At 40.4% G+C, this 13,023-nt stretch overlaps 1 protein-coding gene across 1 annotated transcript in view; it reads left to right on the top strand.

The window, feature by feature from the left end:
* Positions 1-13,023, top strand: part of LOC132771255 (rap1 GTPase-GDP dissociation stimulator 1-like) — a 69,783-nt gene that overhangs the window by 18,898 nt on the left and 37,862 nt on the right. Inside the window, exons 3-6 of the mRNA XM_060769013.2 lie at positions 2,186-2,308; positions 4,274-4,399; positions 6,592-6,720; positions 9,216-9,341. Coding sequence (XP_060624996.2) covers positions 2,186-2,308; positions 4,274-4,399; positions 6,592-6,720; positions 9,216-9,341 — 504 coding nt within the window. The remainder of the gene's footprint in view (positions 1-2,185; positions 2,309-4,273; positions 4,400-6,591; positions 6,721-9,215; positions 9,342-13,023) is intronic.

The following is a 13,023-nucleotide window of genomic DNA, read 5'->3' as shown; positions in this document are numbered from 1 at the left end:
AAATTATCCTCTCTTTTATGGGATTTATGTATGTGTGTTAGGGAAAGCATTATATTGCCCTTCCTTTTGATCCTCTTTCTATCACATTTCTCTACTATTAGCAGCCCCTACAGCTTCAAGCTGCTTTTAATTCCAAACTTTTAGTTTTAGATGTTTGCTATAATACATTTACTTTTCATTACCTTTCCACCATAATATTTGCTGTTCCTCAATGCAGTTGTAGTACATATCTTGATTGTTACATGTTCAGTAAAATTCCCTTTTAGATGAGTTTTATGTCAATGGGTTTTTGACTCTCATTTTCTTGACACTTTTTCACCAAATTTACAAGATCCCACATAAGGACATGAGCATGTAGGAATTCACTCATTTGTTCTGAGGGCATACCCGGTAAAATTCAGGGGTTCTTTTCTCATTAACTATTTTTACTTCATATGTGTTTCTTGAGAAAAAGACATTGATCCTAACCGAAAGAATAGTACTAAGTGATATATCTGCTATATTCATATGCCATTTTATTTCTAAGAAACTGAAAGTTTCAAAATTTCCTCTCATTTTGTAACTTTATAACATGATATCAGTTCTGCTGAAAGTGTAGGAGAATAAATTTGTCTATGAAAATTCAGTGAGCTTTAGCTAAGTGGAAGATTTGAACCTGTGGTATCTCCAGTCATAGTCAGCAATTTTAAATATTTTATCATATTGTCCTCAAAAGCCATTAACGAACCTTGCAGAAAAAAATGGATAAATGCAGAACACTAAGTACAGAAGTAAACAGGGTTTTTTCACTTTAAATTGCATGACAATGCCCGTTAACAAATAATAAAACGATGGCTTTAGAGCTATGAGGCATGTACATCTCCCTCGGAAACATTTATTTACTGCATGAGGATATATCAAACTCCCCCAGATGAGTTCAGAAAGTTGTCAGTGGACTGGGTGAAAGCTGGTCCTGTGTTTTCTCTGTCTTGTTTACATAGGGTTTCTTGACAAGTTATGGTATAGGGGAAACATTTAAAACGGTCATAGGATCAGAAATACTTTAAAAAGGTAAAGGTAAAGGTAGTCCCCTGACATTAAGTCCAGTCATGTCTGACTCTGGTGTGTGGTGCTCATCTTCATTTCTAAGCCGGAGAGCCAGCGTTGTCCGTAGATACCTCCAAGGTCATGTGGCCGGCATGACTGTATGGAGCGCCGTTACCTTCCCGCCAGAGCAGTACCTATTGATCTATTCACATTTGCATGTTTTCGAACTGCTAGGTTGGCAGAAGCTAGGGCTGACAGCGGAAGCTCACGCCACTCCCCGGAATCGAACCTGCGACCTTTTGATCAACAAGCTCAGCAGCTCAGTGCTTTAACCCACTGCGCAACCGGGGGCTCCTTTGTAAGAAATACTTACAAAGCCAAAATAATGCAGTAATCAGGGGGCAGAAATAAAATCTCATCTTGAAAGAACATGATTAGTTCCAATATTTCAATTGTGTTATACACTCTACTTAAGAAGAGACCATTATAGGACTGGAAGGCTTGTTTAGTATCTTTCAGCATTCCAAAAAAAAGGAAAAGTTGGACAGGAAATGTTCTGGCAACTATACAGTATTTGTTACTGGGGCATATTCCACTGGGACATGCCTATATCCAGTTCTTCAATGTCACTTTTCTTGAGAGTAGTTGAGTAATTGAAAACTTACTTGATATCTTATTTTCCTCTACCTCTTGGATAATCCATGGGGAATCAGTACTCAGTGAGTCCCAGTAGAGGTTGTTGTTCAAAAATCCTCTGTCAAATGTTGGAAGAGTATTTTAAGAGTTTCCATGGGTCTTGTAGAGAGTTACATGTAAGCAATATATCACAATGGCCAGCTGCACACCCAACCTTGTTGAGGAAAAAACGAAGGAAGGAATCCTATTCTGAATGATATTTTAAAAATACTTTACGATCAGAATGGAGGAGCTAGTGTCTACATTGAAGAGACCTAGATGACAATGTAAGTGACTAGTACTAGGGGAAAAAATCCACTAGTATATGTCTCCTTTGGGCAGTTAGCTAGGGGGAGCAGAGAGCCAGTGATAGATTCACCAACTGACAAGCCACCTTCTGGACTGTGACTTGGTAATTCTTTCATATTTTTGAGAATCTCCTTTCTACTGACTTCTAACCTGAATGTCTTCTTCATCATTGCAGAGCACAGAACCTGCAGTCTCCTAATTGAAAGTGATGTTTTACGAACATTAGCAAGGCTTCTCCAAAGTGACCCACTTTGTGCAGTAAAGACAGCCCAGGTGCTGGCAGAGATAGCTAAAAATGGTAGGTAGCATGGCATTTAAGAAACTTACAGGGTTGGTTGGGATTCCTTAACATCTACAACATTCCCTCCAAGTGTCCTGGTTTGGCAAGAACAGCTTAAGGACTTCACCAGATGGGCAAAATTGCCCATCCTACAAAACTTGTACTGTGCCAAAAGAGAGGTACAAGCATTGTGGTGCCGGCAACATGGGAGGCTTCCCATGTTGCATCAAAAACAATGTAAGGAAGTCTGGTGGTGACATTTCCTCCTGTGGAAAGTGCAAAGCGGGAGATGCGAGGCACAGGGATTGCCCCCCTGCCCCTCAGGTTCACCACAGAGGCTGGTAAATCATCCTACTGCCCCTCAACAATGTGATGAGGTCTTTAGATAAGTCCTCTGGTACCCCACTTTCTGAATTACCACTTTCTCTCCTCTTTCCACTTTCCCCATTTGTCTTCAGCTTTCTTCATTGGCTGCAAATTGAATTCAAAATCTCAAAGTAGTTTGCACTCAGCAAATTCAGCAGGGAGAAAGGAAAATAAGAGGCATGGGATTTCTCTGTGTAAAACAATAGTTTTGTGTGTTCTTCATTAATAACATTTACCTCTTGTTGCCTGGCTCTATGCTTTTGACTAAAGGCTGATGGGGCTCAGCCACATGTGTCCCATGTAAAATCTTGGAGGGTGTATTATAGAGGAGGCATATGTAAACTTTGACACTCCAGATGTTTTGGATTTCAACTCCTGCAATATCTAACAGCCTACCAGTTGTTAGGAATTGTGGGAGTTTAAGTCCAAAATCCCTGAAGAACCAAAATTTACCCATGCCTGCTATAGAGTGACTGTCAGCTAGATCAGTTTGCTAGCATTTAAACTTTGAAGCTAATTGCTGTTTCCAGACCTGCTTGTATGTCAGTAAAGTCTGCAAAGTGTCATCTATCATGTGATATAGTTCTTTAAAAACTGAAAAGAGCTCCAAGGCCAAGAAAGTCCATTTGCAGTGTTCAAACACTTCCCTTTCCCTCATCCCAGTTCTTGGGATTGGGAGCAACCCAGAGAGCTCATTTTGGATGTGAGGCAAACAAAATCCGAGGGGAACCTTTAGCCTTTAAGCATGTTAAGAGTTACTGACAATTCCATAATTTAAAGCCTTCTCCCCTCTTGCAACCCCAAAAGTGGCTGTTTGGTACTGTCAATGGGTATACAAAGGGGACTAGCCGGATTAGTACTCATCCAGAGAGATTAATTTAAAAACGTCCATGAAAAGGCTGGATAGTTAATCCAGTTTCCCCAGATTAATTACATATTGGATTTTGTGGGACATTAATCATTCTTTTAACATACATTAATGAACGGAACATGAGTTTCAAAACCCTAATAGTGTACAAAAAACCTGACCTGCTTTTCATCTTAAAATATTATAAACTGAAGTGCTAGCAGTTTTCCTTTCAGCATATCCAAACATTGCCATCTGAATGAGTCTAAATTTAGAACACCTGCCCTAGTTTAAATGGCTCCATTTTCTCTGTACTCAAAATTAATAGCTCATTTTTTGCACATTACAATGCTGGCCTGCATGTCCTATGTTCCATTCAGCAAGTGACCCAGGAACCAAGTGGATGGAGTGTAAAAGTCGTTGAGGAGTTAAATCGGTCACAGGGTATCCAACAGGGTGAAAGGAGATGCAATAAAGTGAGTGTCAGCCGGTACAAAAGTTATTAAGTGAGTCAGTAGTAGAGATAAATAAAACCAGTCAGAAGTAAAACAGAGTCATAAATCATACTCCTGCTGAGGAGTAGGACCATCCTCTGTCTCACCACCACCCGCTTCTCAGCCTCAGAAAGATCATTATCAGGAAAAGCAGATTCCTGGCAACCTGCCTCCTCATCTCTATCTGAATCATTTGAGTCTGAAGTGTGAGTTATGACACTGCATATCAAAAGGAGGTGAACAGGTGAACAGATGATCTCTCTTCTCTCCATGTAGAGGAAATGAAGATCCCCTGTATAGATGCTGGTTTGGTACCAGTCTTGATCCCACTCCTGGACAGCAGAGATCAAGAGATGTTGCTTCATGTGGGCAGGGCCATTGGCCGTATTTGCTATGATAACAGTAAGTAGTTGAGACCTTGTGTCAATGGGAAAGACGAACATTTGCTAGAGCAGTTATTTTCTTTGTAAAAATAATTAAGTATTAATACTTCAATCTGTTTGAACTTGTTTTATCTGTTCCATTTTACTTGTTGCTGCTTAGTTTATGATGGCTGATTGTGAAATTTAGGCTTGATCTTACAATAGTAGCATTCACCCAAACACAATTACGATGTTACTGTGGTCAATGAATCCATGAGGACTTTCATGCAGATTTCAGATCTCAGTTCAGTGAGCATTCCTTCCTCTTTTTAAAATATTTTTATTATTTTATCATAGTTCAATACATTTGTTATTCATGGTTTATTCTACAGCAGATTCATATTATTCAATACAGCCTATCATACTTTAACTTTTAGCAACTACTGTTATTTTATTTTATTTTGCTTGTACATATTATCTATCTCTCACCACTGTGCTCCTCCCCTCCCAAGCCACAGGTTTTACATATCATCTGTCCAAATTTTCAGTTCTTCTTGTGGAGGTAACTTTCCTTCTTTCTTTTTCAATCCTTTTTCAATAAATTTTCTCCATACATCATCAAAATCACTTTGTTTCCATATACCTCTTTAAACTTTTGTGCTGGAATGGCAGTGCCAGGAGATTTGAATTCCTTTTCTTGCATTGCTAGTTTGCATGAATCTATTTAAGCCATGCATTTTGCAATAAGGTAGATTCCCTCAGGTTACAATAATAGGGCCAACAACTTGGCAATCATCATTAGAATCTTTAGACCCACCCCTTTTCCCAGGGTTTTGGAGGCAAAGGAGGACCTTTGTTCAGTCTCACTGTTATGGAGCCTAACAGCAGGATGTGTGCATCTCTCTCTCTCCCACCTGCACAAAGGCTTCACTTCTCACAGCTTTTGCTGGGGGTTAAATAAATAGATCCACAGCTCTGCTGGGGAGTAAAGAAATAGTTCCTACAGCCTTCATGGAGAAACTAAAGGACACCTTTCAGCTTGGCAGATCTACAGGAACCTTGCCTGGTAAGGGACCACTCGGGCTATCCATAAAGTAGCTTGGAACCGGGAGGGGCCTCACGCCAGCAAGGTAAAGAGAGACTGCCCGGGGGGGGGGGGGGGGGGTCAAAGGATTTCCCTAAGGAAGAAAGGAACAATTTACCACCAGTTGCCAGGCCCTTGATAGCAGATTGAGGAAGCTACCAGTTTTCCAAGTTTTTAAAGCATTTAATTCATTTGTTTGAAGATTTAAGCCCAAATAAAGAACTTTCTTGAACTTATCTTGAGTCTCAATAGAACTTTGTGTTGGGAAATCTAAAGGGCCCTTCAGCTTAGCAACCCCGGCATCCCGTTGGGCATACAGAGATCACGTCCTGTAAACAGACATTATTTCAGGCCCAGCGTGCAGCAGCACAACTTTTAATATACATGTCAGCTTATCATTTATTGCCAATTTCCATACTTCCTTGTACCACTCCTCTATTTATATATTTATTCTTGACTGTTTTCCAGCTATCGGGAGCCAGCAGTACTTGGGAAGCTAGTTTTAACAGCAATTTGTTGTGTTATAGTTCCAAGTCCTACATATGCGAATTAGTTGTTACTATTATGGTTGCCATAAGTGCCAGGCATCATCTGCAAAATTGCACAGTTACCTGGAATTGGACACATTTTTTGAAGAAAATTGACAATGTGAAAGTGGGAAGTTATGCATATGCACCTGGAGGTCTTATCTGGTTATTTGAAGAAGTGGACTGGAGAGCAGGTTGGGGATGGGGGGTTGAAGCATTGGAAAATGATACCCACAATATGCCCAAAACAATATGTATTCTCCCAAACTCACTGCAGCAGTGCTTTTGACTTATCACACTGCATCAACATCATAAAAAAGCACTTTCTGTCACCTAAAAATGGGGTCTTCAGTGTACACAAAACAATAACCTAACAACCACTTGCAAAATTGTTTGGAGTATGCAATGACATCATGCAATTTTGAGCATTACCATTTCTTGTTAATGAGGTGAATATACTCTGGAATCCCGGGATCTGTAGTTTGCTGAGGAACTAGCACTCTTATGAAATGACAATTCTCATAATAATTCAGTCATGTCAATTAGACTGAATTAATTATATAGTGTAGATGCATGCTAAAAAGTCTTCCCTAAGTTCAAATTGTCTATTTTTTGTTTCAGATGATCTCCAGGAGCAGCTGGTGAGAGCAGAAGTGATCAACTCCCTGGTTAGGATAATGTCAGAATATCCAGATAATGAACCTCTTGTCCGTGTCAACCTGCTGGCCTTATCCAATCTTGCAGATCTCGGTGAATATTCCACTATCTTCAGTTGCAAGTTGTTTGATGTCAGTATTTGTTTAACCTGACAAAGATGTAGCTTTAAGCATCAAACCACCCACTCATCAACACTGAGCAATATAGGATCAGAGTAAACAAAAATCATCTGTGGAACAAAAGAAATTTTCCAGTAACTGACAGAGAGCTATATCCATATGTTATCACACTCTATACAGTGTTTGTTTCCTATTGCTATATTTGCTTTACTTTATACAAAAATTCAATATCCTGCCCTTCTAGTGATTTCTCAACACAACAGCTGACAGAAGTTAAAAAAATAATACTCAATACAATTATAAAATACAATACAAACAGAGAACAATAAAATAAAATAAAATTACCTTCTCTACAAGAACATAAACTTTCACACAGGTGCCTCAACAACATTTGCTTTTATTGAAAAGCATGATTTACCAGTATATGAGTGGGCAATTTGGTTTGTTCCAGTTGTTTTAACCACAAATCCTTTCTTATTATCAGTGCATTCGCTAGCCTAAAATCACCAGCTAAATAACAACCCTTTAGTAAACTCACAGTATTATCAAAATATATACGGCTAAAACTGGAATGTGGACCCAATCAACCTTGCTTTGATTCCAAAACATGGTACTTTTATTCTTCACATTTTATGTAATTCAAAAAAACAGTTCTCTCTTTATAAGGCTGACCCTATTGTTAATGACAGCATGACAATTACTGTCTCAAAGGGGACATGGTTGAGCTGAAGCAGGATCCATAAGTGTTCTTCTTGTATATCCTATCTGTTGCTTGTTCTTAGAAGACAAAAATTCCTGGCATACACACACATTCGAGAAGGAGAGGTCTGACTCTACCAACTCTATTGAACATTTGGCCAAAATGTTGTTCAAGATCGAAGTACACACATGCCAGGGTGAGATTTGGGTGCCTCATTCCAGCTATATTGCACCTCATCCTATCACCTTAATGGCACTTGGTCTGACCTTCCTGATAATCAAAACTCATGTTTTAGCCATCCTTTACCATTCACCCTATTGAAACAAGCCTTATATGGGCCGGTACATCCTCTCTGCTTTTCGGAGATGAGGTGTGAGTATGGCAGGATTATCTTTCTCTGCTGCCTCAAGTATGGTGCAGATGATATCTCACCATCACTATTAAAATTCAAGTAGCAATCCTGATATATTCTGTATTTGAAAATAGAGGAGAAATGCAACCTCATTTCAAGAAGCTCAATGTCTTCTAATAAAACAGTTCCCTTACAACACGTAGCAGTAGAACAGTAGTCAATCCTTTCTTACAAGGACTAAGACAGAGAATTACTGATTATGGCATAGACCAGTGCTTCTCAACCTGTGGGTCCCCAGGTGTTTTGGCCTACAACTCCCAGATATCCCAGCCAGTTTACCAGCTGTTAGGATTTCTGGGAGTTGAAGTCCAAAACATCTGAGGACCCACAGGTTGAGAAGCACTGGCATAGACCTAAGAAGAGAGCATTGTATCTGCCAAATTTCATACTCAAGATCCCCATTTGTCTTCTCATATCTGTGATGAAAGGCTATGTTAAAAGCTCTTCTCCCTTTCTGTCAAGGCCACTGATAGACGATTTAGATCAGTGTTTCTCAAACTGTGCTCTTCCAGGTGTTTTGGACTTCACCTCCCAGAAATCCCAACCAGCTGTTAGAATTGTGGGAGCTGAAGTCCAAAATATCTGGAAGAGCACAGTTTCAGGAACTCTGATTTAGACCAAGCATGGGCAAACTCTGGCCCTACAGATGTTTTGGACTTGAGCTCCCAGAAATCGCAACCATTGGTAGAAGGTTTAGACCTGTGGTTCTCAACCTGTGGGTCCCCAGAAGTTTTGGCCTTCAAGTCCCAAAAATCCTAACGGCTGGTAAATTGGATGGAATTTCTGGGAGTTGTAGGCCAAAACACCTGAGGAGTCGCAGGTTGATAACCATGGTGAAAAAAATAGGCCCCTTAATGATGGTAGACTGGCTAAAAATGCTTTACTTGAAAATGTTGCATGGCAGAAGTTCTCAAACTGTTATCCAGAACTGCATATGCATTGTACAGGAAATGTGTATTTTGTTATGCAGTATATTAAAATAGAGTCCTATTCTTGATATGCAATTAGTAATTCTATGGTTGACTAGAGACCAATAATTGACAGAATGTTTTTATATCAGTTTTTTTTTAAAAAAATGGGTGTCAAAAACTCAAATTAGCAAATATTTATAGTACTGAGAAATATAAATATATGCCACATAGTTGGGTCCTGGTAATTTGTATCAGGTTTGTACATATACATATATTCACTCACCATCAGCTCGGGCTTCAGCGCCAGAGAAGTTGTTCACCTCTCTCTTCCGTTCCTAAAGTTCAAACAATAATTGAGAGGAAAAGTATTCAAGGGCAGTGGAAAGGGCTGTAGCAGTTGCTCTTTCAACATACAAATTAATACATATTCAACCTTGGTTACACAGATGCTGCCAAAGAGGACCTTACCAAGACCAGAGTTGCAGAACATTTGGTACATCAGCTGCAAACAACAAATCATCACGAGAAGGTTGAAATCATCCTTGAGGTTCTACAGACCCTGGCAGAGAATGGTAAGTGCACTAAACTTTCGGTGAGATTGCTGGTGGGTTTTTTGCATGTTTTAATTCCATACAACTGCCCAAGCTTGCAAAATTTGCTTCCTGAGATAGATACATAAAAAGCAAGCATTTTGAAGCAGGCCATTTAAAAAATCCAGTCACCTGAAGTTTAAGAGCAGCTTTCTTCAGCTCATTACCCAGAAAGCTATGTTAATCTCTTTAAAAGCATTGTAAGTATAGGCCGGAACGCTAGCTTCTGCCTGTATCCTTTTGGAAACCTGCTAGGGAGGGAAGAAATAGACAAACAATCAGGTGTGCTCATGCTTCTCTCCCTTGACATTGACTCATTATGTTAATATGTTGACTTGATCTGTAGAATGCTCCTCTCAAGCTTTATTTCCTTCTCCTTCCTGGAAGCAAGGCAGCCTTTGTTCTCCTTTGTAAATGAGAACATTGGATGCTCCCCTCATTGCAACTACTGATATACCTCCACACAATGGAGACAGTGTTAGGGGTACTGTGCTGTCGCACGCTGGGCCTGTACATATGTAGACAGGACATAAATTTCATGTGCCCAACGGGACGCCGGGGCTGCCTCAGATTAAAGGCCTTTGGGTTTCCTTAAAACAGAGTCTTTAGATTGCTCAAAGGTTCAACAAAGTTCTTTATTATTGAAAACAAGCAGGCACTTTAGGGCTTTCTTAATAGTCTATTGGCTCTCTCGATCTTGTCCACTGGGAACAGGCACTATCTTCACAACTGAATTTCAACTAATGGGGAAATCCTTAGCTTCTAATCTGGGCAGTGTGTCTTTGCCTCTGTTGGCGTGGAACCCCTGCACCCGGTACCAACTGCTTCTGGCTTCCGCGAGTGACCCTTACCAAGCAGAGCTTTGTAGACTTCCAAGGGAAAAAAGAAGGAGTTCAGGTTTCAGTGATGGCTGGCTGAAGTGCTGTGAGACCGGATTCCCTCAGCAAGGGAGCTGAAAGGCTGTATAGCTCCTGGCCAAGCTGTAGAAGATGAAGCGTTCTACAGGAGCTCTTGGTATTATGTCCTGTGTGAAAGGCTTCTCTGTGTGGACTGGACCCAAATTGGCTCCTATTCCCTCCAAAACCCAAAAAGGGGGCGGGACCAGGGAACCCAACGATAATTGACAGGTGGCTTGCCCTATGATTGCAGCCAAAAGAAGCCACCTATCTGCAGAGTCCCTGAAACTTAGGACTACAACAAACATTCAATGCAAAGCAAACAAAATTGGAGCTCCTGGTACAGCTGTACCTGCACAGGTACTGTAGTCACATCAAGGAATCTTCCTCCTCTTTTGTCCTCAATTTCTTGAAATAGTAAACATTTTCCTTGTTACCTGATTGCCTTGCCACCTAATTACTAGCCTCAAGAATAATTACTAACTTTTAAAGAGCCACAAATTGGGTTGTTGTAGGTTTTTCAGGCTATATGGCCATGTTCTAGAAGCATTCTCACCTCACGTTTCACCTGCATCTATGGCAGGCATCCTCAGAGGTTGTGAGGTCTGTTTGAAACTAGGAAAATTGGGTTTATATATCTGTGGAATGTCCAGAGTGGGAGAAAGAACTATTGTTGGTTGGAGCTAAGTGTGAATGTTTCAACTGGCCACCTTGATTAGCATTTGATGGCCTGACAGTTTTTTGGGGGTAACTTATTACTGCCTGAGGGAATCCTTTGTTGAGATATGATTAGCTGTCCCTAATAGTGTCTTGTCCGAAGTTCTCCTGCATTTGAGTTGTGTTCTTTATTTACTGTTATTATTTTAGAGTTTTTTTCATACTGGTAGCCAAATTTTGTTCATTTCATGGTTTCTTCCTTTCTGTTGAAATTGTCCACATGCCTGTGGATTTCAATGGCTTCTGTATAGCCTGACATCAGGCATGTAGTCCCCGTCCCCCCAAATTCTCATGATGGTCTGTGAAAAGGCCTTACTGGTACATTATTTAAAGTGTTATGTTTATTCATATCATGATGTGATCACCATGCTCAATATATCTCATATGCATGGGGGTATTGGGGTAATGATACAAAAGATTTGCTAGGATAGACCCTCTTTCACTCAGACTCAGCCCCCACCCCCACCCCCACCGAATCAAACTCAGCCCCCCCCCCCCCTCCCCATCAGAATCCTGGCTATGGGCCCGCCTGACATGGTAATTGTTAGAGTGGTCCAGCATTTCTGTGTTCTCAAATAATATGCTATGTCCAGGTTGGTTCATCAGGTGCTCTGCTATGGCTGACTTCTCTGGTTGAAGTAGTCTGCAGTGCCTTTCATGTTCCTTGATTCGTGTTTGGGCAATGCTGCGTTTGGTGGTCCCTATGTAGACTTGTCCACAGCTGCATGGTATACGATAGACTCCTGCAGAGGTGAGAGAATCCCTCTTGTCGTTTGCCGAATGTAGCATTTGTTGGATTTTCTTAGTGGGTCTGTAGATAGTTTGTAGGTTGTGTTTCCTTATCAGCTTCCCTATGCTCTCAGTGGATGCCTTGATGTATGGCAAGAACACTTTTCCTCTGGATGGATCTTTGTCTTTACTCTCATGGCTTGTTCTTGGTCTTGCAGCTCTTATGATGTCTGTGGTGGAGTATCCACAAATTCCTATTTAACTATTTAAGCACAGGTTCCCCACTACCCTGGTAATATAAAATAGGGTGTATCTACACCCAGAGGCAGCCCTAGGTAATTTTCAACGGTAAGCAACAGTATTCCCCCACCACCACCACCACCACCACCACCAATCACTGATATATATATTATGTTCGTTGTGGGAGTTCTGTGTGTTATATTTGGTTCAATTCCATCATTGGTGGAGTTCAGAATGCTCTTTGATTGTAGGTGAACTCTGCATCCCAGTAACTACAACTTGCATATGTCAAGGTCCTCCAAGAGCGCCTCAAGAGCACCCCTGGGCAAAATCAACTATACTGCAAATGCTTACTTTGCGTAATGGGTTGAACCGCCACTGTCTACACCGCAGAATTAATGCAAGTTTACACTACTTTAACTGCCATGCCTTATCCTTCTCTACCAAATAGTGGTGGTGCCCATGATTCCATAGCTAAGTTGCTTAAGCCCTGATGTACAGTGTGTGACTGCAAGCGGAAAATGTGACATATGAAGCTGCCATGGCCATCAAGTGGGAGAGGAATGATAAAAAAAAACAAGCACTCTACAGGACTGTCATATTTCTTTGGATATTTGGACCACTGAATGCCATTAGTTACCCACATTATATTTTAAAGGCTCCCAAAGCCTTTGTTTTGATTAGATCACAGTAGACATCCGTGGTTAATTAATGCAGCATGATCAACTTCAATTAACCAAATTAAGATTAATGAAACCACTTAAGGGAAATGTCACAGTTATTCATGTCTGCAATTCCAACTATTTTGTTTTCAGCCAACCAACCAACCACCCCTCACAGCTTCTGTGTGTTCATTCAGATTTAAAATGTAACACTATGTCCTGATCTGCACCAACTGTCCAGATTCTAGACTGTTGGTGCAAATCAGGACATAGTGTTATATTTTATCTATGTGACTGAACAGCTTTAAATATTCTAGGCTCTAGAATGTTTAAAGCTAGTCACATTAACAGAAACAATATTTTCAATATATTTATTATTATCAACAATATTTTAATACGCTTTAATAATAATACACTTTA

Source organism: Anolis sagrei, chromosome 3 (assembly GCF_037176765.1).
Source record: "Anolis sagrei isolate rAnoSag1 chromosome 3, rAnoSag1.mat, whole genome shotgun sequence".
Classification (NCBI taxonomy): Eukaryota; Metazoa; Chordata; class Lepidosauria; order Squamata; family Dactyloidae; genus Anolis; species Anolis sagrei.
This window is presented reverse-complemented; position numbering and strand designations above follow the sequence as displayed.